Raw genomic sequence first — 22,738 nt, 5'->3', positions numbered from 1 at the left:
CCCTTAAAGTAAATTAGGAGACAGAAAAGACCCCCAAATCACTAGTTTTGCCAAGAGTTGCAGTTTTGAGTGCAGTGTGAACTCGCTTTTTCCTTCTTTATCTTTTCCCTTAAAGTAAATTAGGAGACAGAAAAGACCCCAAATCACTGGTTTTGCCAAGAGTTGCAGTTCTGAGTGCAGTGTGAACTCAGTCTGGACAGGACCTTAATTTAAAGCCAGAAATTCAAAAGTTGCAAAATCTAGGCTGAGTCTTGAAGCTTTTCCCTTTGTCCCCAGATCTGCAGGCTTCGTCCGTCACCCCTAATAGGAAAAAAATTTAAAAAAAAATAATAAAATGCTGCAGTTTTTGACCTAGTGTAGGACTCCAGGGAGCTTTGCATGCAGGGGCACTGCCCAGGTGTAAGTGACTGATGGAAATGCCGCGGCGCTAAACTGAGTGCCTATAATTTTTAGGTAACTGTGCTCTTGCCTGCTGCTGCTCAGAGCATGAATCCCACCAACCTCTCCGTGCTCGGCAACGTTGCCGAATCCCCCCAGCAAATGGCTCTGGAGCAGCAGGGTCCACAAGCAGATAGAGTAAGTTGCCAGGCACCCTTTTATTTTAAATTATACAAATACATTGATTTTGTTGCTCCATTGTCTCGGGGGATGCACCGTGTCAGAGCGAGACGGAGGGAGATGTGGGAGAAGCTGGAGCACAGATTTGTACTGTTTTTCATAGTCTCACTGTGGGACGTGTGGGGTGTTTGTAGTGAGATGGTGTATTTAATACACAGAGAAACCTGGTCTGCAGATTGTTCTGGCTTGAGCAGCCACCTCAAAAGACTCTTCTGGGCTTGGAAAAGCAGGGTTGGCAGAAGGTGCAACCAGCCACCGGGTCTCTCTGCCCGTCTTTTACAAGAGCTTTACTCTCTGTAATATTTCTTCTTCTCCACCTCAGAAACCCGAGTGGGTGATGGAATATTCTGTGCTTCAAGTCTTTTTTTTTTGCCTTCATTTTCTTGTAGGGAAAGAAAGGGATAAACTTGAAAATTGGTGACAGATTCAATGCCCTCAACTGTCCTCCACGTCCCGTAGTTTATATCCACTCCCCGTGTGATCTCATCTCTCATTGATCTCTGTGTGTGTGTGTGTGTGCTCTGGGGTTTGTGTCTGTTTGATTGTGCCATAGGAGAGATCACGTGCTAAAGTGCAGGATTCTCTCCCTTGTAGAAGTTAAAATACAGCTTTAGGCTCTAGGTAATTTCTACGGAGCCTGGACTTTGTTTCAAACCTCTTGTGAGGCTCCAGAACTTCTTTGATTTTAGTTTCTTCTCCCGAGAAGTCAGTCCTTGGCAGGGTGTAGCACTAGGTAGTGACACAGCAGCCATTTATCATATCTCTTCACTTCCCCTTGTCCTCCTTTGCATTACCAGAGGAAGCAGAAAGGGTAGACTAGGAAGAACCTTCAATTTTTGTCTTTGTAAGAGTGTTTTTTTTTTTTCTTCTTGAATTGACTCCGATTGATTGTTTGTGATCTCTCTCTTCAGGCATCGTTACCGGTGCATAACCAGGTGTTACCTCCTATGGAGGCAGTGGATGGTTCTGACCCTTTAGCACCTCTGCAGAACCAAATGGAAAGGATGGAAACAAAAGAGGAAGATGACGAGGACGAAGACGAGGATGAAGATGGGGAAGACACTGACATGGATGAGTGGGATCCGGATCCACCTCGACCCTTTGATCCCAATGATTTGTGTAAGCATATGAAGTTGGATGTAGTGTGTTAGTTGCACTCCCCTTTTCTCTTTCCCCTCCCTCAGCCCTTTAGTAAATGGAACTGAAAACCATTCAGATTTTAGCCATAATAACTAAATCCCTTTATACCCAGCAATAGAGACGCATATTTCACTGAATTTCACTGAATTTTTAGAGTTGGAAGGGACCATAGAGATCATCTAGTCCAACTCCCCTGCCAAAGCAGGACCACCCAGAGCTTGTCAGAGCATGTTACTCAGGAGCATCCAGGTGGGGCTTGAAAATCTCCAAGGAAGGGGACTCCACACCCTCCCTGGGCAGCCTGTTCCAGGGCTCTGGCACCCTCACCGTGAAGAAGTTTCTCCTCATATTCAAGTGGAACCTCTTCTGTTCCAACTTGTGCCCGTTGCCCCTTGTCCTCTCACTGGGAACCACTGAAAAGAGTCTGGTTCCCTCCTCCTTCAACCCACCCTTGAGATACTTGTAGGCATTGAGAAGGTCTCCCCTCAGCCTTCTCTTCTCCAGACTAAAGAGTCCCAGCTCTCTCAGTCTCTCCTCATCAGGGAGATGCTCCAATCCTTGAATCATCTTTGTTGCCCTTCGCTGGACTCTCTCCAGCAGTTCCCTGTCCCTCTTGAACTGGGGAGCCCAGAACTGGACGCAGGATTCCAGTTGTGGCCTCCCCAGTGCAGAGCAGAGGGGGAGAATGACCTCCCTTGACCTGCTGGCCACACTCTTCCCTACACAGGGTCCACCAGGACCCCCAGATCCTTTTCTTCAGAGCTGCTTTCCTGAAAGGACGAGATTCTGTCTCAGGTGGAGGAGCCTCTGGGCTGCTTTGTTCTTCCTTTTGCAGGAGGCTGCCCTCCCTCATGTTTTAAAATGTAGACAGACCATTGGAATAAATGTTCCTGCAGCTGAGCCAGAGATGTTTAGAGAGAGATAAGGCTGTCTCTTCTGAGCTGCTGCCTGACAGTCGTGTCCTCTCTGACTTTGTGTTGTAGGGTGTGAAGAGTGTAATAACGCCCATCCCTCTGTCTGCCCCAAACATGGACCTTTGCATCCAATCCCAAACCGGCCCGTGCTGACCAGGGCCAGAGCCAGCCTCCCCTTGGTGCTCTACATAGACAGGTTCTTGGGAGGTGTCTTCTCCAAAAGGCGTATCCCCAAACGCACGCAGTTTGGACCTGTGGAAGGACCCCTGGTCAGACAAACTGAACTCAAAGACTGCTATATCCATTTGAAGGTAAGGGGGGTGTGTGGGGGAGAAAAAGAGGGACCAAATTGTACTTCAACTTTGATTTTTCATGAGTTGGTTGCTCTGACTTGATGAATTACTTCACTGGAGATGTTCTTTTGTCACCTCCACCTCTGAGTGTAATGTAGAAATACCCACGTTGCTCTGGCTTGAAATCTGCTCTGTTATTCAGGGAGACACAATAATGGTGGTGAATATTTTAGCTTTATAATATATAGGACTGCTGTGAATCACTCTCACATGGGCTGAAGCAGCATCTGGCCACAAAAATAGCAGCCTCATGTTGGGGATGTTTTGCAGCCATTATTTTGTGTGATGCTGTAACAAGTTAAAATTGTTTTTCATCTCCTTTCTCTCCTGCACAAGATGTAGGGGAGAGGAGTGTGGGGTTTTTTTTCAGACACAATAATGGTGGTGAATATTTTAGCTTTATAATATATAGGACTGCTGTGAATCACTCTCACATGGGCTGAAGCAGCATCTGGCCACAAAAATAGCAGCCTCATGTTGGGGATGTTTTGCAGCCATTATTTTGTGTGATGCTGTAACAAGTTAAAATTGTTTTTCATCTCCTTTCTCTCCTGCACAAGATGTAGGGGAGAGGAGAGGTTTTTTTTTTCCCCTCCTTCCTCATGCCAAGTCGTTGGCATTGAGGTAGGATGGATTTGACTGACTTTAATCCATGTATTTACTGGTTTCATTACTGGAATTGGTGCTTTATTTGCTGGAGGTCAGGTCCACAGTCTTGGGAGCTCTGGTCTCTGATGGTCAGTGTCTGACAAGTTGTGACCACAGGCAGATTCAGTGACCTGATGGAAGTTTAGTTAAAGAAATGCTGCTTCCAGCTTGAGGCAGTGTCCTGAGGCCAGAAATGAAAGCAGAAATGGGTCTGCCAGGTAGAAATATCTGCCAATTGATGCTGTGAGGACGACTAAAGCTTCTTGTGCCTCATTTATAGCCACACATCAGGTTCTGTGCCTGACCCTTTGAATGTTTCTTGCCGTGGAAGGCTCTTTTATGTCTCCCTAGTTAAATCTCTTACCTGTTTTTAAGGTTTTTTCTAAGTGCTGCCTGCTTCTGGATCCTTGTTAGCAAAGTGAGAACATTAACTATGCCTTCTTTGTTTTCCTAATGTAAAAGTTGGGTGGTTACAGTAGTTTAATGTTGTTTTTTTTGAAACGGTTACAGCCAGGTTTAATTGGGTTTTGCTACAGGTGTCTCTGGATAAGGGTGACCGAAAAGACAGAGATTTGCAAGAGGACCTGTGGTTTGAACTTTCTAGTGAGGCTCTTTGCAACTGGATGATGTTTGTGCGTCCAGCTCAAAACCACTTGGAGCAGAACCTGGTGGCCTATCAGTATGGTCACCACATTTACTACACAACCATTAAAAATGTGGAGCCCAAGCAGGAGCTCAAGGTATGGCATTGCTCGTGGCTTATTTTTCTACTGTGAAATCAAATCTTAAGAGTTCTTACCTAAGAAGTGCATCTTGAAGTGATTGCTGTAAATAGTTTTAGGGCTTTTTTTTCCTCTGCTAAAGCACACGATGGCCTGAATCAAATGTCACTGCAGTCAGGAAAGCACTTAGCCACCGACTTACAGACTTTAAATGAGCTTTGGCTCAGATATAAAATGAGGAAGTTTTAAAATAAGAGTATGTAAATGATTTATCTGTCACTGTCATGCTTTACACTGCGTGTATTTTGCTGATGCAATCTAATTTTTATTGCAGCAGTCTTATTCTCTTTAGTTCTGGATGCCCTTTCCACTTAGTCCTGTGTGCCCTTGACTTGTTTTCTGGTGCCTTAAGTGAATATGGTCTCTCACTTTCCCTGGCTTTCCTGGAACTTTTGAAACTTTGCATGTGGAAAATGATAAAAGGATATTGTGGCTTCCCTGTGAGTTACTTTTTGTTCCCTCTAAAAATGTATTGATTCCTTTGAGCTCAGAGCAGCGTGGCTGGTGGCTGAGACAGCCTTTGAGTTACTTTTTGTTCCCTCTAAAAATGTAGTGATTTCTTGGAGCTCAGAGCAGCATGGCTGGCTGAGACAGCCTCCCTTTTCAACATCTTTTGGGGAACTGGGGGTAACCAAAAAACTCTGCTATCAGGAAATTAATTCTTTAAATCTTTTCTTGCATGTAAAATTCAACAAAATAAAAAAGAAAAAGGTTAACTAAACCAGGGCAAAAGCCTCTTTGCACACACTTGTTGCTGAATTTTAAGAGTAGGATTCTTTTTGGTTTCTCTGAAATCCTTAATTTGTTTTAGCTGAATCACCAGAACCCTCGTTAATCCATTTTTAAGTGTATCCAAACATCATTTTCTCAACAGTTTTTTAAATCAGTTTGAAATCAGACTTTAATTAAATCTGTAATTTAATTACAGATGAATGCATTAATTAATGCAGACCCAGCATTTTTCTTGGTTCATGTGTCTTTCGGGGTAAAACTGGTTTGAGAATTGAAAGCGAATTACCTAGGCTCTGTGATGTGTTTTCCTCTGCAAGTGGATTTAGGGCATTCATTTAAACTTTGTCCAAAGATTGAAATAGAGAGAGTTGAAGTCTAGAACTTGTGTATTGCATGAGAGGTGAGTAGACTTTGTCCTGATCATGAGATTCCTGCACAGGAGTTAGAAATGCCACTCACCACTGCTGTGGAAATGCCCGTGGCCCACTACAAGTTGAAACTTGCCCAGGTTTTCCATGCTGAAAATGTGTTTATGCCTTCTTTCAGAAATCTTTTAAAATTGAACCTTTCTAATCAAGCAATGAGTTCAGAAATCTTTTAAAATTGAACCTTTCTACTCGAGCAATAAGATAAAATAAGGAACGATGCAAGAATGCTCAGTGAAATGTGAGCAGCTGATTTTAGGCTTTCATGAACTTCATCTTCACGCCTCCTGTGATTCTCTCTGCTGAAGGTGCCCTAAATCCCTTGTACAGCAAAAGCAGGTCTCTGGCACTCTGCAACCTGGAGGTTTTTTGTTTTGGGGAGGAAAACCATATTGCTCCAATCCTTCTGAAGTTCAGAAACGTTTTAAATTAGTCTGTGTGGATGGTGCTGCCTGTTTATGTAAAGAGAGCAGGAAATAAATGGGAAATCCCCCAAGCTAAGAACTTTTCAGTCTTGGTACAACGAGTAACGGTACTCTGCTGACATCTATCCTTTACAATCCTACAGTCATGTCCAAAGAGATTAATCTTATTTCCTTTCGAGCTCCTGGTAGCCATGTGTGAGATTAACATTCATATTCGGAGGCTGTGCCTTAAAATTAAATGGATATGCTTTGTGAGCAAAGCTCTTTTATTCCTCAGTGGGGGCGTATTGATCTCACCAGGCTTTATTATTGAGGCTGAAAGGAGCAATAAGAGCGAGCGGTCGAGGCGAGCGAAGCGAATGTATTGCTTAAAAACCATTTTCAAATGAATTCCCCTTCATTCCCTTTCCATCTAAGGAAGGGTTCTGTTATCTCTTCTCCTCTTGCAGGTGTGGTACGCTGCCTCCTACGCAGAGTTTGTGAACCAGAAGATCCATGACATATCTGAGGAGGAAAGGAAGGGTAACTTGGGCTCTTTTCCTCTTTTTTTTTGCAGTGTGGTGGTGGTGGCTGAGTGTTGTGCTTCTTAGTTTCAAGTATCTGGCCTGCCAAGTGCTCCCAAATTTCTGTTAGGTTAAGAAAAGTGAACCAGGCCTAGATTGTATTTTTTGGGACTTATTTCTGCTAACTTTTCTCAGGCTGATATTAAAATAATTTCACCTTCTGCCTCAGTTTCTGGGAAGCATTAGGTCACTCCTGGAAATAGTTGATATCTAAACTTGAGTCTGTGTCATTACCTTCAGATGGAGAAATTTTCTCTCTTTTGGGACTTATTTCTGCTAACTTTTCTCAGGCTGATATTAAAATAATTTCACCTTCTGCCTCAGTTTCTGGGTGTTAGGTTAAGAAAAGTTGAACCAGGCCTAGATTGTATTTTTTGGGACTTATTTCTGCTAACTTTTCTCAGGCTGATATTAAAATAATTTCACCTTCTGCCTCAGTTTCTGGGAAGCATTAGGTCACTCCTGGAAATAGTTGGTATCTAAACTTGAGTCTGTGTCATTATCTTCTTTTGACCTCCCCTAACTTGTCCAGAGACACAGTCCTGTAGGTGCTCTTCCACACGAGGGTAAAGCTCAAAATCTCCCTGAGTTTTAAGCAGCGTTTATAGATTATTGAATTGTCTTTCCCTGATGGGCTGTCGTCGTGCCCCAGTGCAGAGGGGATAAAAGCAAAGCTAAATGGAGCAGCGCAGGGTGTTGTGCAGTCTGCCTAACCTTCAGGGGAGAAATATGGCCCACAGAGGACAGAAAAGCTTGGGGGGGGAAAAAAAATGAAGCATTTAATTGGTGGTGACTGAAATGCTGTTATTGACATTTCCAATTGACCCTAGTTCTCAGAGAGCAAGAGAAGAACTGGCCCTGCTACGAGTGCAACCGTCGCTTCATGAGCTCTGAGCAGCTCCAGCAGCACCTCAACTCCCACGATGAGAAGCTGGACTTCTTCAGCAGGTACCAAAAGCTTTAGTTTTGTCTGTCTATGGCTGTGGTGCTTCCCCAAACTCCCAGAAGGAAGGGTCTTTGCCCTCCACGTCTTACTGACCAGCTGGGGTACCCATGAGAGAGCAGTGCCTGAAGGTAAGAATGTGGGACCATGAAGCTCTTTGGTGTAAGAGGCTTTGCTAAAGAAATAGCTTGAGGGAAATAATACCCTCTTGAAACTGGTGATTTTTTGGGATTTGCTTTCGGTATTTTTGCCAATGACTTCAAAAATTGCAATATTTCAGTACCACAATATTGAAAAACTGATGCAGCTCAGATGTATGCAGATAGAGAGCTTGGAGAAAGAGACTTTGTGTTTTGGCTCCTCATTGAGCTGGCAAGATAGTTTTCCCTCACCTAATTAAAAGCTGAACCTACAAATGCCCATGAGAGCAGAAGACATTGGTGCTGTGTTTTTTTTTTCTGATGGTGCCTTTGTGGGGAGGGATGTCATGGCTTCAGGTTTTAAATTGGTTTTCCATGTGCACTTGTTCCATCTAGCTGAGAATTCTTTCCAGCACACTGGAAGTAGGAGAATTGCTAGAAGCCAGCAGTCCTCTCAGTCCCTCTATTAATAAAATAAATTTTAATGTCTTCTGGAGTTTGATTTCTCATAGAGCACAAAATAAATAGATAACCAGCCAGTACCCTATTTTTTTTCGCTGCCGGAATTTCTTCAAGTTTTATTATTTGCTGCATGGGGGGATAGTGATGCTGTGAAAGAATGCATAAAATCAGTGGAGATACCAAATCCATCTTTTTTTTTTTAATCTCTAACCTGGAGCACTGTGTGTTCTGCAGAGCCAGAGGCCGAGGTCGTGGGCGAGGAAAGAGGAGGTTTGGACCAGGCAGACGCCCGGGGCGCCCTCCCAAATTCATGCGTATGGAAGTAACCAGTGAAAATGGGGAAAAGGGTGAAGAAGGGACACAGGTATATTTTGGGGGACGGGGAGGAGAAAAAAACAAGTGTTGGTGGGATGTGAACTCAACTACAAGAATTTGGGGCATCGCTGCAAATTGAGGATGTGCTTTGGACTTAGACCCAGGTCGTTGTTGGTTTTCTAGCTGTGATTCCCTGCCAGTGGAGAAAATTCTATAAAAATTGTAAAATCACTTGCATTTCTACAGCAACTTTCATCCCAAAGCACTTAGCAGTGAGGTAGGTTATTGTGGCAGTGTCGCAGCATCGCAAAAGGAATTTAGACAGTAAAACTGTAATGGGAATTTAGGTTCCTATCTGTCCTTTCTATATGTGAGGTCAGAGCCTGCTCTCCTGACTTGCTGGCAGGATGAAATCAGTTTGAGCCTTTATGATGTTTTAATATTAACAAAAGGGCCTCCTGTAGGCATTCTTATTGCAAGATATTCTCTTGCTCGTGGCTGGTGGTTATATTCTATGGGGACCTAATGCGATGCGTTTATGGAAGTAAAATGCTGAATTCTCTCTGGTGCTGACCACACTTAGGTTGTCACCAAGTCCTTTTAGGAAAGGTGTCCCAAGGGGTGAGTGGCTCTGGTTTATGACTTGGCTGAAAGCTGCTACCTGGAGGGGTAATTTTTTCCTCTGGCATCTCCCTGGGTCATGGTTCAGCACTGACTCAGGAGGAAAATTTTTTCCTCTGGCATCTCCCTGGGTCATGGTTCAGCGCTGACTCAGGAGGAGGAATGTAGCCACCCATAAAAGCCTGCAGCTCATTTTCTGAGCCTGCAAAATTGCCCTAAAGGTCTCTTTAAGCGCAGGCAGTTGGGAGATGACCCTCTCTGCAAGCTGATGTGACACGAGCCAGCTCTGTGTAGACAATTAAGCATAACCCTGTTCCCAAACTCTGAACTGCAGAGAGAGATGGGGCTCAACTGGGCTCAGTCCCAGGCTAATGGGTCTGAATGGCCTCTGGACTGGGGGTGGCCTCGCATCCTGCCAGCTTGGAGCGTGGCCCAGAGCTGGCTCATGTGTGTCTGTGCAGTCAAATGGGACCATGGTGATGTCCCAGGCCTTTGGAGGTCTGCCCACCTCGCTGATGGGGATAATATCAGTGATATCCTCAGTGATGCGGACGACACCAAGCTGTGTGGTGTTGTGGATACACCAGAGGGATGGGATGTCATCCAAAAGGACCTGGACAGGCTGGAGAGGTGGGCCCAGGTGAACCTCATGAGGTTCAACAAGAGCAAATGCAAGGTTCTGCACCTGGGCCGGAACAATCCTCACCATCAGTACAGACTGGGGGGTGAGGGATTGGAAAGCAGCCCTGAGGAAAGGGACTTGGGGGTGCTGGTGGAGGAGAAGCTGGACATGAGCAGGCAGTGGGCACTTGCAGCCCAGAAGGCCAATCCCATCCTGGGCTGCATCAAAAGCTGCGTTGCCAGCAGGTCCAGAGAGGGGATTCTGCCACTTTACTCTGCTCTGGTCTGCAGTGACAGGACGAGGGGCAATGGCTTCAAGCTGGAGGGGAACAGATTTAGACTGGAGATGAGGAGAGGGTTCTTCACTGGGAGGGTGGTGGAGCACTGGAACAGGTTGCCCAGGGAGGTGGTTGAGGCCCCTTCCCTGGAGATATTCAAGGAGAGGCTCGACGAGGCCCTGGGCAACCTGGTCTAGTTGGGGGTGTCCCTGCTGACTGCGGGGGGGTGGGACTAGATGCCCTTTGGAGGTCCCTTCTGGCCTGGGCAATTCTATGATTCTATGTCAAATAAAAATCTATGTTTGGGTGGTTTTTTTTCCTCTCGTAATACAAAAGGATTCCATCCCAGAGGAGTTATTGGAACTTCTATGGAAAGAATGTAGATTTTTAGCATGTGCTTCCTGCTCTCAACACCTTCCCATTGCTTTTTTGCTAATGCAAAAAGGAGAAAAAACAGCTTTGTGTGATAAATATAAACGCAGCTGGGTAGATGAGAGTGTGCAGGGCTTGGAAACTGGAGAGCAAAGCAGAGAGTGCAGAGTATAAAGATCTCATTTGTCACTCTCCAGCTAGTCTGTGAGGAAGGAGAAGACACTGCATGACAATCCCTGATGATGTTTCAAAGTGAGGATAATTTCAACGGGACACATTTTTCTCTGCTTTCCCTGCTCCGTGGTCGTAAAATTTCTGAGGGGTCATCTTTGGTCAGAGCAGTAATAGGGTCAACAGTGCGGAAGAGCCTTCTTGGTTATTAATTATTGGGTCATTTTAATTGTCTGGGTCCAATCAGACACTGTGATGGCCAAGAGTCACCTACCTGCACCCTTCATCCCTGGTGTTGGGAATATTATCACTGTAGGTGGGGGGGATCTGAGAGCATCCATGAGACACAGTAGGAAAGTGTAGACGCATTTTGTTTAGATCTTGTGATGAAATATATAGAAATCTTACTGTCTGAGTATTATCAAAGCGTTTTTTCAGTGGGTGGGGGGAATAATCACTGGCTGTATGATTTACGATTTCAGGACTTGCTGCATTTTTCCAGCAAGGGGCAGTTTGATGAGGCCGGACAAGGCGCGCTGAACGGTTTGGAGCAGCAGGAAGAGACTCCGGTGCCATCGGAGCCGCAGTCGGCACTGGAGCAGCAGCAGCAGCAGCAGGAGGAGGAAAACCACCCGCTCCAAATCCAACCACAGCACGAGGAGAGCAGCACGGTGCCCACGCAGAGCACCATGACAGCAGATGACATGAGGAGAGCCAAGAGGATCAGGGTAAGCAAAGAGGAGATGGTGGATCACATCTCCTCTCACCTGGAGAAGGCTGGACCTTGCCTACCAGGACCCAGCTGGGTTCTTCTTCCCACTCTCCTAGCCATTTCCAAATCCTGAATAAAGCATCTCGTTGCCAGCAATTTTTCTTTGCACGGAGAGGGAGGCAAATCTCATGTAAAGAATCATAGAATCATAGAATTGCCCAGGCCAGAAGGGACCTCCAAAGGCCATCTAGTCCCACCCCCCCGCAGTCAGCAGGGACACCCCCAACTAGACCAGGTTGCCCAGGGCCTTGTCGAGCCTCACCTTGAATATCTCCAGGGATGGGGCCTCAACCACCTCCCTGGGCAACCTGTTCCAGTGCTCCACCACCCTCCCAGTGAAGAACCCTCTCCTCATCTCCAGTCTAAAGCTGTTCCCCTCCAGCTTGAAGCCATTGCCCCTCGTCCTGTCACTGCAGGCCTTTCTAAACAGGTTCTCCCCAGCCTTCCTGTAGCTCCCTTCAGGTACTGGAAGGCCGCTATTAGGTCTCCCCGGAGCCTCCTCTTCTCCAGGCTGAACACCCCCAGCTCCCTCAGCCTGTCCTCGGAGCAGAGGTGCTCCATCCCCCTGATCATCCTTGTGGCCCTCCTCTGGACCCTCTCCATCAGGTCCATGTCCTTCTTCTATTGAGGGCTCCAGACCTGCACACAAGACTCCAGGTGAGGTCTCACCAGAGCAGAGTCAAGTGGCAGAATCCCCTCTCTGGACCTGCTGGCAACGCAGCTTTTGATGCAGCCCAGGATGGGATTGGCCTTCTGGGCTGCAAGTGCCCACTGCCTGCTCATGTCCAGCTTCTCCTCCACCAGCACCCCCAAGTCCCTTTCCTCAGGGCTGCTTTCTAACACCTCACCCCCCAGTCTGTACTGATGGTGAGGATTGTTCCGGCCCAGGTGCAGAACCTTGCATTTGCTCTTGTTGAACCTCATGAGGTTCACCTGGGCCCACCTCTCCAGCCTGTCCAGGTCCTTTTGGATGACATCCCCTCCCTCTGGTGTATCGACAACACCACACAGCTTGGTGTCGTCCGCAAACTTGCTGATGGTGCCTTTAATCTCCCTGTCTATATCATTGATAAAAATGTTAAACAGTATTGGCCCCAGCAGGGACCCTTGCTGGTATCTCATGAGATGCTAGTGAGGACTGGTCACCAGTTGGAGCCCAGTCAATTCCAGCACTGTAATTCTTTCATAGGAACACAGTCCCTCTGAGCTGGCAAGCAGGAGGGCTACAAACAGCCAGCTGAATGGTGGTGCTGTGACACAGACTAATGACTCCTTCCCAGCACCATCTGTGTCTCTCAGAACTCTTCTCTTGCAAATAGTTGCCAGAGAGGAACCAGGCCCCTCAGTTTAAATCCATTTAATTGATGATGATGATGATGCTATTTAGCTATAAAGTCCTTTCTTGGGGTAGAAAAAACCTGCCCGTCTTTGAGATTAAACCTTGTGCTAAGAGCTTTCTAACACTTTGAGCCTGAGCTTTGTGTCAACTGGGTGAGCTGGTTTTTCTCTACTAGGAGTGGGAAGGAAAATGATTCAAGCAAATAATCCTTAAAGCTGTGTAACTGTGAGATGGGTTTATTTAGCCTAAAATCTTTTTCTTCCGTGTGTAAAAATTTTTTTGATGACAGAAAGGAACAGCTGCAATTGGGGTAAGGCTTCATTTTTAGGGGATGAGAAAGGATTAGAAAGAAGTTGAGTAACTCTTCCCTTTAGGAAGATGTTGAGCCAAATTTTGCTGGGGGTTTGTAGCAGTATGTGTGTGAGAGCAGCAGTGGGGTTACCCCATAAATGCAGGGACATCTTGCATTCTCTGAATGGCAAATTTCTACCAGTAATTTGATTTTTCATACATTAAAAGCTTGGAGGATTTTTACTGAATGTATTGAAGGATGGATAACAGAGTGCAAAGAGAGATGCTGAGTTTTTGACAGTAAATAATTTGGGGTTTTATGGCTTATGATATGCCACAACTTCCTCAGTAGAAGGTAGAAGCCTGGGTGTGATGGAAAGAGGTGGTGTTGCCTGTTTTCCTGAACTTTTGAACCCAAGATGTGAACTTCAGATTTTCTTAAACAATAAATGAGGCAAGAAAGGGACAGAAATTCTGAAGGTACTTCTTTGTCTTGTGATGTGGGTTTTGTTCCCTGGAAATCCATCACAAATGGATGACAGCCAAGAGGGGTGCAGCGGTGGTTTTTAGTCCTTGGTGTGACATGTTTGTGTCTCCAAATCTCCCTAAATTCTCTCAAATCTGGCAGCTCGTGTTCCTGGAGGTGTTTCAAGGTAGAGGCAGTGGCAGAATGGCAGGGGGCTGGTTGCTTAGCACCTTCAGGCTGTGAGCAACGAGAGCTGGAGAAAAGAGGGAACTAGAAGGTGTTAATTTTTCTAAGCACTGAAAAATCACAGCGAGCTCCAGCACCCGACCAGCTGAAAGTTCAGCTCTTCCCAGCACCTTCTCATCATAACATGCACTTAATTTTATAAGCAAACAAACATTTGGGTTTAAGATGTGTAGTACATTGTTCACTCCCAAAGAACAGGAAGAAAGTCTTGATCTGGAGACCTCTGTAGCTCTAGTCCTTCCTTATTACTCACCTAGGATTTTATTGTCCAAAACAGTAGTTCTTTGTGTTCCTTATTACTCACCTAGGATTTTATTGTCAAAATATTGTTCTTTGTAAATTCCTTCAGTTTTTCTAAGGTTTAAGGCGGCGATGCCCTGAGAAGCACTGACTCTGGTGCCCCAGGGTTCAACTCCTGATAGGAACACTTCATATCTCAGCATCTGCTCTAGAGCCTGTGGAGTTTCCTTGGAGATCAGACCTTCGATTGAAAAGAGGTGCCCCAACTCTTCAAGATCCTCTTGTAACAAATTACAGGAACAGTGTGCTCCGCAGCCAAAAAGGAATATTTGTTTTGAATTCCATTCTGGGCAGCGTCCAGAGTGTCTGTGGGCTGATCCCAGAAACATCTGCATTTCCAATTTGCCTTTTTTTTTGTTGTTGTTTTTCACATACAGATCTAAAATGTCCTTTGTGTAGGTGAGTGCTTTACTCAGAGGAAGCAACTGGCAGGGATAGGGACGTGGTTTGGAAAGCACAGTCACTTCCTTCACGCTGAAAGAAATGCAACTGGGTGTATAATTAGGAGTATGAACAGTAAGATGAGGTTGAAAAAGTCCCTAATTCTTAGCTTTTTCACCCTTCTAACCCATGCCCTGTTGACATCCTGCCCTAATTATTCCCTTCTACAAGGGTTTCATTCTCACTGGGGCTCTGCAGAAATGCATCACGTCATTAACCAACTCAGAGAAAACATGAAAGGTCACGAAACACCTTCCGAGATTATCTGTGGGTTTTATCTGTGCCCTTTAACTCCCCTTGGGCAGTTATTAACTACAGGGTAAACCTTGAAGATCTGCTTAGTGTTTCCTGAGCCAAAAAACATCCCAGGAGTTTTGCCTGAGTCAAGAGTAAGCTCCACCTGAAGAGCTGGCCCTCGTAGTGACCCCCAGAAGCGTGACTGTTGCAGAAGTCAAGGCTTCTGTTTTAAAGTCCATTGCATAACACGAGTATTTTTCTCTCCCTCAATGCTGCCTGCTCAGCTGGAGCTGCAGGTAGGTTTGGGTTTTTTTTTTTTGTTTCCTTGGGTTTTTGCTGTATCTGATTGAATGGTACGTAACGCCATCGCCTTCCATGTTGTTTTTGTCCAACTTCTGTTCAGTGCTTCCTGACTGACCCCGCATCGTAAATTGTCACATCTGTTCTTTTTTAAGCAACCAGTGTCCTAAACTGTTACCCAAACAACAGTTCTTCTAGTTCTTTTCATCCTAATGAATGGCAAATTTAAGTTGAATGTTATAGGAATAGTAAGCTACGTGGATGAAATACTATAATATCCATCCTAAAGCTGTGGAGGATTTGATTAGGCAATTATTTGCACTGGATTGATGTTACTCATTAATGAGACAACAGTTAGTTCTCTTTTTCCTGGTTTTATAGCTGATAAACCATATAGATATGGTTTATCTAACCAAAGAGTGGTAAAAGGCTTCACCCTTCTGTAGCCTTTGAGACAGCAGAGGGACTGTGCTGATTTACATGCTGTTGAAGCCTGGACTGCTGCCTTAGAGTCAGAGTGTCGAGGTTACAGGTGGTAACAGTAGAGTTAAGAACTTGAAGTCCAGCTCTTCAACTACTTATTAACATCTCCCTGTAGTTAAGGGGAAAATTACACACTTCTGACTCCAAGCAACATGTTAATTTTTGCATGGCATGTGTCTTATCTTTCCAACTCAGTGGGAAATACAGGGATCTGCTCTGTCTCCACTGGTAAAACAGAGAATGGAGATGACAGCAACCCCCAGGAGGGAATACAGGGATCTGCTCTGTCTCCACTGGTAAAACAGAGGATGGAGATGCCCTCCTGGGGGTTGCTGTCTCATCTGGGGCTCCTCTATGAAACTTAGCTTTTTTTTTTTTATAGCAAAACAGTTGCTGTCATGTTCCTTTTTCTAGAATGAAAGTATAGGTTTCCCTCTGCAGTTCAGATGGTGAAAAGGATGGTTCAGGTTCACTAACTCCATCTCCAGCACAGCAGTTCACAGTATTCCCAAGCTGTTCCCTCATTCCAGCAGAAAAGCTCCTAACTTTTTCTCAGTTGGGATGCACCTAAGGGACATGGAGAATGTCAGCCCAGACATTCCCCCAAGAAAAGAGAGGAGACCAGGGAAATCTGTTTGCAGAAGTCTTGAATGTATCATCTCCTGGAGAAGTATGTACTATTGAATGTGTGTTCACGTTCTCTATAACATTCTGAAGGGGAAGGGCAGGAAGGGAAGAAATAACACTGAAATGGTTCAGAAAAGGTAGACTGAAGGAGAACACACCACCAGAAGAAAGCAGGGACTGAGGAGAGAAATTGTGCACACAGTAGGAGTGGAGAAAAGCAGAGAAGAGCAGCCCAGCGTATTAAATTTTAACATGAACGTTTGCACAATGCTCAATTCACAATATTCTTAAAGTTTCTTGCAACACCAAGAAAAGCAATTTCAAGTTGGGCTGCGTATAATCCAACTCCCCTTTGAGCAGACAACAGAATTTAGCAGAGTTCCTTTTGATTTAGCACCAGTGTGTGTTTCTTTCCTCTTTTCTTCATTTTCAGGCCCTTGCACACACAATGTGCTAGATAGCAAAGAGAAGTGAATTGCTCACAAGTTCTTACCTCTTGCTTGTAAACCTGCCATTCTGCCCCTGCTGTGATGTTCTGAAACTCCCTTTTTCTTCTAATAACAAAAATGTTGAATGAATGACTGTTCCACCCAAGGTTTTCCAGGCAATGCTAAACCACCGCTGCGCATCGCTTTGGTGATCTTTGGTGCAGAAGCTGATTTTTTGTCAAGGGCTGTGGAATTTCATAAGCCCCGCTCCCGTGAAAGACAGAATCGCTTTGGTGATCTTTGGTGCAGAAGCTGATTTTTGTAAAGGGCTGTGGAATTTCATAAGCCCCACTCCTGTGAAAGACAGGGCATTAGCTTGTCCTTCCATTGTGTGGTAGCTGAACTTTTGACCCAATCCCCAAAAATCAGCTGGAATTGCAGCTTTTCTCAGGCCCGGGTCTGTACTTCAGAGAGGATTTAGTTTTGATTTTACAGAAAAATGCTGTGGTAGGGATAAAAGTTAGCTAAATGGGCAGAAAACAGGGTCTGGAGAGGAAACTCCTGCATTGTGTCCTTCTAATTCAGTGTGTAACTGCAGGTATATCCTTTAATTTCTGCCTGTCACAGCCCTTTCTTTAAAAAGGAGACATTATCTATAACATAAAAGCATTTTTTTTTTTTGAAGTTTAGGTTCAGTGATCACAGAATCCCAGAATCTTCTAGGTTGGAAGGGACCTTAAAGATCATCTTGTCCAACCATCAACCTAACTGACAAAAATAGACACCCACACAACAAACAAGGAGCATCATCACTAAACCAGACCTCCCAGCACTACATCAACCCCTCTTTTGAACACCTCCAGGGATGGGGCCTCAACCACCTCCCTGGGCAGCCCATTCCAATGGCTGAGAACCCTTTCAGGGAAAAAATTGTTCCTAATATCCAGCCTGAACCTCCCCTGGGGCAACTTGAGGCCATTTCCTCTCGTCCTGTCGCCTGTGACTTGAGAGAAGAGACCGACCCCCCCCTCTCTACACCCTCCTTTCAGGGAGTTGGAGAGAGCAATAAGGTCTCCCCTCAGCCTCCTCTTCTCCAGGCTGAACACCCCCAGCTCCCTCAGCCTCTCCTCATAAGACTTATTCTCCAGACCCCTCACCAGCTTTGTCGCCCTTCTCTGGACCCGCTCCAGCCCCTCAATGTCTTTTTTATGGTAGGGGGCCCAAAACTGGACACAGTACTCGAGGTGAGGCCTCACCAGTGCCCAGTACAGGGGGACAATCACCTCTCGGGCCCTACTCCCCACGCTGTTCCTGATACAGGCCAGGATGCTGGTGGCCTTCTTGGCCACCTGGGCACACTGCTGGCTCCTGTTCAGCCAACTGTCGACCAACACCCCCAGGTCCTTTTCTGCCCGGCAGCTCTCCAGCCACTCTGCCCCCAGCTTGGAGCACTGCCTGGGGTATCATCTGGTATATTTAATCATCTGATGATATATTTTATCATCTGGTATATTTAATTCTGAAACGATATGGATGTGGAATCTAAAAGTAATGGTCCCTTCAAATGTTTTTTTTCAGAATGCAGCCCTTCAGCACCTCTTCATCCGGAAATCCTTTCGCCCCTTCAAATGCCTCCAGTGTGGGAAGGCTTTCCGTGAGAAGGACAAGCTGGATCAGCACCTGAGGTTCCACGGAAGGGAAGGGAACTGCCCTTTGACTTGTGACATCTGCAACAAGGGCTTCATCAACAGCGGCGCTCTGGAGAGCCACATGAAGTTCCACATGGACCAGAAAACCTACTCTTGCATTTTCTGTCCCGAATCCTTCGACCGCTTGGATCTGCTGAAAGATCACGTGGCCATCCACGTCAACGATGGCTATTTCACCTGCCCCACCTGCAAAAAACGCTTTCCAGATTTTATCCAGGTGAGATGCTGTGCTGATTGGAAGCACTGCTCTTCCAAGTCCCTTGCAAACATTCTGTGTATGAATTTTTTGGTGTTGTTCTTATGTCACACAGCGTTCTCATGGGATAAAGGGCTCCACGTCACTCAGAAATTAAAAAGGAAGAGTGACCAAGCATTGCTAGATGTTGTCTTAGGTTATTAAAGTGCTCTTTCCTCTAAATCACTGGAGTAGGGAGTAAAGTAACTACTTTGTGCAGCGTGCAGAGCCATTGGAGAAGATCATGAATAGAATTTGAGGGTGCTCTTTCTATGCTCAGAAAGAAAAACCTGAGACGTGCCATGTTCATGTTCATTATCCTTCTTATGGACAAAGAGCTTGATATGTTCTTGCTGAAACTGGGTTTCTACATCTCAATTTATGGCAAGTAACAGGAACTGACAGCCTAAAAGGGAAAGGATGGGGAAAAGTGATTTACTAACACAATTCCATCCTGGCAAAAAAACCCCTTCATCTCCTGTAAAAGATGAACAAGGAAAAATTTGGATGATTCAGAAATTCTGTGCTGCAACCTAATTCCCCATAAACTTTCTGGTGAAACTGAGCCAGTCAGAAGAAGGTCCCACGGCTTTTTTTCCAACTATCCACCTCTATTTTGGAATTTAAAGATGATTTTTTCACTTGGTGCTACGTGATAATTAAGTCTAGTCGCCACGGATTGCTGCCCACTTAAATACTTTGATGTGGAACAGATAAAGATACCGAGTCGTTCTGTGTATGATGGGTATTAGAAGATGGTAAAGAATTCATTAGAGATCCATTTCTTGAGGAGTGCTTGGATTTCAAATGTCAAACCTCATTAGTTACTTTATCGGGGGAAAAAAAAATCCCAGTAGATGCTTGCAGAGGTCAAGGATAGTCTCAAAGTATGTGGAAGTAATTGCCATTCAGGAATGGCGTGCAAATAAATGCTTTTCTAAGTTTTAGTTGTTTGGTTTTGCCAATGGTAACTGCAGGCTCATTCTCTCTGATTGAAAGGAATTAGTCTTTGCATTTGGATTTCTTATAAATGAAGATAATGAAGGCGGTAACTCGAGGATGACTCAGTCACACTGGTACATCGTGGTCTTTTGCTGCCCATTAAGTGCTCAACTGTGCAGTGGCTGATGCCTTCAAGAATCAGTCTTGAGGAAATCAAATTGCCCCATCCAGATGGATCACGGAGATGTTAGGGCTTTGTAGAAACTATTGCCAAGGCATCAACTGTTCTGATGATAAAGTACTTTTTAAGCCAAAGCAGATTAGAGAACTCTTTTTCTCTCTTTTTTATTTTTTGCTAAGTTTCCCACACGCTCTTCTCTTTTGAATAACTTCTGGTTTTTGCTATGAATTGTAGGTGAAGAAGCACGTGCGCAGCTTCCACTCGGAGAAGATCTACCAGTGCACAGAATGTGACAAGGCTTTCTGCCGCCCCGACAAGCTGCGGCTCCACATGTTGAGACACTCGGACCGCAAGGACTTCCTCTGCTCCACGTGTGGGAAGCAGTTCAAGGTGAGACAACTCTTGACTGGGTGGTTCCTGCTCCGGGCAGAGAACTCCATTCTTTACTGGAGTTGAGTTAAGAAAACTTCTTGCTGATAGAAACAAGTCCAGATGGAGACCAGTCACAAGTGGTGTTCCTCAAGGGTCCGTGCTGGGGCCAATACTGTTTAACATTTTTATCAATGATATAGACAGGGGGATTAAAGGCACCATCAGCAAGTTTGCGGATGACACCAAGCTGTGTGGTGTTGTGGATACACCAGAGGGATGGGATGTCATCCAAAAGGACCTGGACAGGCTGGAGAGGTGGGCCCAGGTGAACCTCATGAGGTTCAACAAGAGCAAATGCAAGGTTCTGCACCTGGGCCGGAACAATCCTCACCATCAGTACAGACTGGGGGGTGAGGGATTGGAAAGCAGCCCTGAGGAAAGGGACTTGGGGGTGCTGGTGGAGGAGAAGCTGGACATGAGCAGGCAGTGGGCACTTGCAGCCCAGAAGGCCAATCCCATCCTGGGCTGCATCAAAAGCTGCGTTGCCAGCAGGTCCAGAGAGGGGATTCTGCCACTTGACTCTGCTCTGGTGAGACCTCACCTGGAGTATTGTGTGCAGGTCTGGAGCCCTCAATATAAGAAGGACATGGACCTGATGGAGAGGGTCCAGAGGAGGGCCACAAGGATGATCAGGGGGATGGAGCACCTCTGCTCCGAGGACAGGCTGAGGGAGCTGGGGTTGTTCAGCCTGGAGAAGAGGAGGCTCCGGGGAGACCTAATAGCGGCCTTCCAGTACCTGAAAGGAGCCTACAGGAAGGCTGGGGAGAGCCTGTTTAGAAAGGCCTGCAGTGACAGGACGAGGGGCAATGGCTTCAAGCTGGAGGGGAACAGATTTAGACTGGAGATGAGGAGAGGGTTCTTCACTGGGAGGGTGGTGGAGCACTGGAACAGGTTGCCCAGGGAGGTGGTTGAGGCCCCATCCCTGGAGATATTCAAGGAGAGGCTCGACGAGGCCCTGGGCAACCTGGTCTAGTTGGGGGTGTCCCTGCTGACTGTGGGGAGGTCGGACTAGATGACCTTTGGAGGTCCCTTCTGGCCTGGGCAATTCTATGATACCAGTGGAGTAATAATATCCCTGGTCGAGGTGCCTGTGGTCCGTGGGATGTGCATCTTGTGACATCCAGATGCCTTTCCAGACCCCTCCAGTACAGATGGAGCAGACTGTGAGCTGGGGCAGGTGTGGTGGCAGCAGCCTGCTCCTCATCACTTCATTTCCTCTGGGCTACTGAGGCACTGGATGCTTTTGGGGGAAGAAGCACATTCTAGACAGAGTGTGTCCAGAGAGGCTGGATTGCTCGAGGTTCAGCACTGTTGTAGGACTTGAGGGTCCTCCTCAGTCCAAGAGCATTACTTGATGCAAGTTTGCAGCTGACTTGAGCACTATTTTAGATAAATTCAATGAAAAGCCAGAGTGGAGGAGTTGATTATCATTGAGGCTGCTAAACTAGTGTTACTTTGGCTCCTGTTTTTGTGGCTGAGCAACCTCAGCTTGGTTTGAAGGATAAACCCAAACCTGAAGGGTTCCTCTTGAGTTGTCCAACGCTGTGCAACCTTGTCTCACCGTTTTCCTCCTGGATTTGCTCTTTTCCTTAGAGGAAAGACAAGCTGCGAGAGCACATGCAGAGGATGCACAACCCGGAGAGGGAGGCCAAGAAAGCCGACCGCATCAGCCGCTCGAAAACCTTCAAGCCTCGGATCGCTTCCACGGACTACGAAAGCTTCATGTTCAAGTGCAGGCTCTGCATGATGGGTTTCCGACGGAGGGGGATGTTGGTGAGTCCCTGCTCTAGTTTCTCTGACAACTTCCATACTCAATTTTCACAGAATCACAGAATTGTAGTGGTTGGAAGGGACCTCGGAGATCATCGAGTCAAACCACAAAAAAAACCCAAACCAAACAAAAAACCACAAACACCCACACAAAAAACCACACACCACCACCCACCCCCTAAACACACAACAACAACCAAACCAAAAACCATCACCCACCCACACAACATCCCACCACAAACCAATAATCTTGGGCACTAGAGCATGCCCTGAAGAGCCATGTCTACACGTTTCTTCAATCCCTCCAGGGATGGTGACTCCACCACCTCCCTGGACAGTCCATTCCAATGCTGGATAACCCTTTAAGTAAAGAAATGTTTCCTAATATCCAACCTGAACTTCCCCTGGTGCAACTTGAAGCCATTACCCCTTGTCCTATCGTCTGTAGCTTGGAAGAAGAGACCAACCCCCACCTCTCTACACCCTCCTTTCAGGTACTTGTACAGAGCCAGAAGGTCTCCCCTCAGTCTCCTCTTCCCCAGACTGAACACCCCCAGCTCCCTCAGCCTCTCCTCATAAGACTTGTGCTCCAGACCCCTCACCAGCTTCGTTGCCCTTCTCTGGACCCGCTCCAGCACCTCAATGTCCCTCTTGTGGTAGGGGGCCCAAAACTGGACACAGTACTCGAGGTGGGGCCTCACCAGTGCCCAGTACAGGGGGACAATCACCTCTCGGGCCCTACTCACCACGCTGTTCCTGATACAGGCCAGGATGCTGGTGGCCTTCTTGGCCACCTGGGCACACTGCTGGCTCCTGTTCAGCCGACAGTCGGCTGAACATTTTGATGACTAGTTGAGGAATAAGGATGGAATTCCAAGGGTGGGAATGCAAGGATGCTGTGAAACTGGGAGAATTTCGTAGCTGAGATGATATATGCATGCAGTGCTACAGGCTGGGGGAAGTGTGGCTGGAGCTGCCTGGAGGAAAGAGACCTGGGGGTTCTAGTTGCCAAAGGG

General features: G+C 46.3%; 1 protein-coding gene across 1 annotated transcript in view; it reads left to right on the top strand.

Moving 5' to 3' along the window:
• Positions 1-22,738, top strand: part of PRDM10 (PR domain containing 10) — a 57,464-nt gene that overhangs the window by 18,199 nt on the left and 16,527 nt on the right. The window contains exons 7-18 of the mRNA XM_014951837.1: positions 454-576; positions 1,530-1,737; positions 2,742-2,983; positions 4,210-4,413; positions 6,487-6,559; positions 7,431-7,548; positions 8,380-8,509; positions 11,006-11,251; positions 14,900-14,911; positions 18,032-18,379; positions 19,755-19,910; positions 21,546-21,725. Coding sequence (XP_014807323.1) covers positions 454-576; positions 1,530-1,737; positions 2,742-2,983; positions 4,210-4,413; positions 6,487-6,559; positions 7,431-7,548; positions 8,380-8,509; positions 11,006-11,251; positions 14,900-14,911; positions 18,032-18,379; positions 19,755-19,910; positions 21,546-21,725 — 2,040 coding nt within the window. The remainder of the gene's footprint in view (positions 1-453; positions 577-1,529; positions 1,738-2,741; positions 2,984-4,209; positions 4,414-6,486; positions 6,560-7,430; positions 7,549-8,379; positions 8,510-11,005; positions 11,252-14,899; positions 14,912-18,031; positions 18,380-19,754; positions 19,911-21,545; positions 21,726-22,738) is intronic.

Source organism: Calidris pugnax, unplaced genomic scaffold (assembly GCF_001431845.1).
Source record: "Calidris pugnax isolate Ruff unplaced genomic scaffold, ASM143184v1 scaffold145, whole genome shotgun sequence".
Classification (NCBI taxonomy): domain Eukaryota; kingdom Metazoa; phylum Chordata; class Aves; order Charadriiformes; family Scolopacidae; genus Calidris; species Calidris pugnax.
Note: the sequence above shows the minus strand (reverse complement) of the source record. Positions and strands in the feature narration are given on the sequence as shown.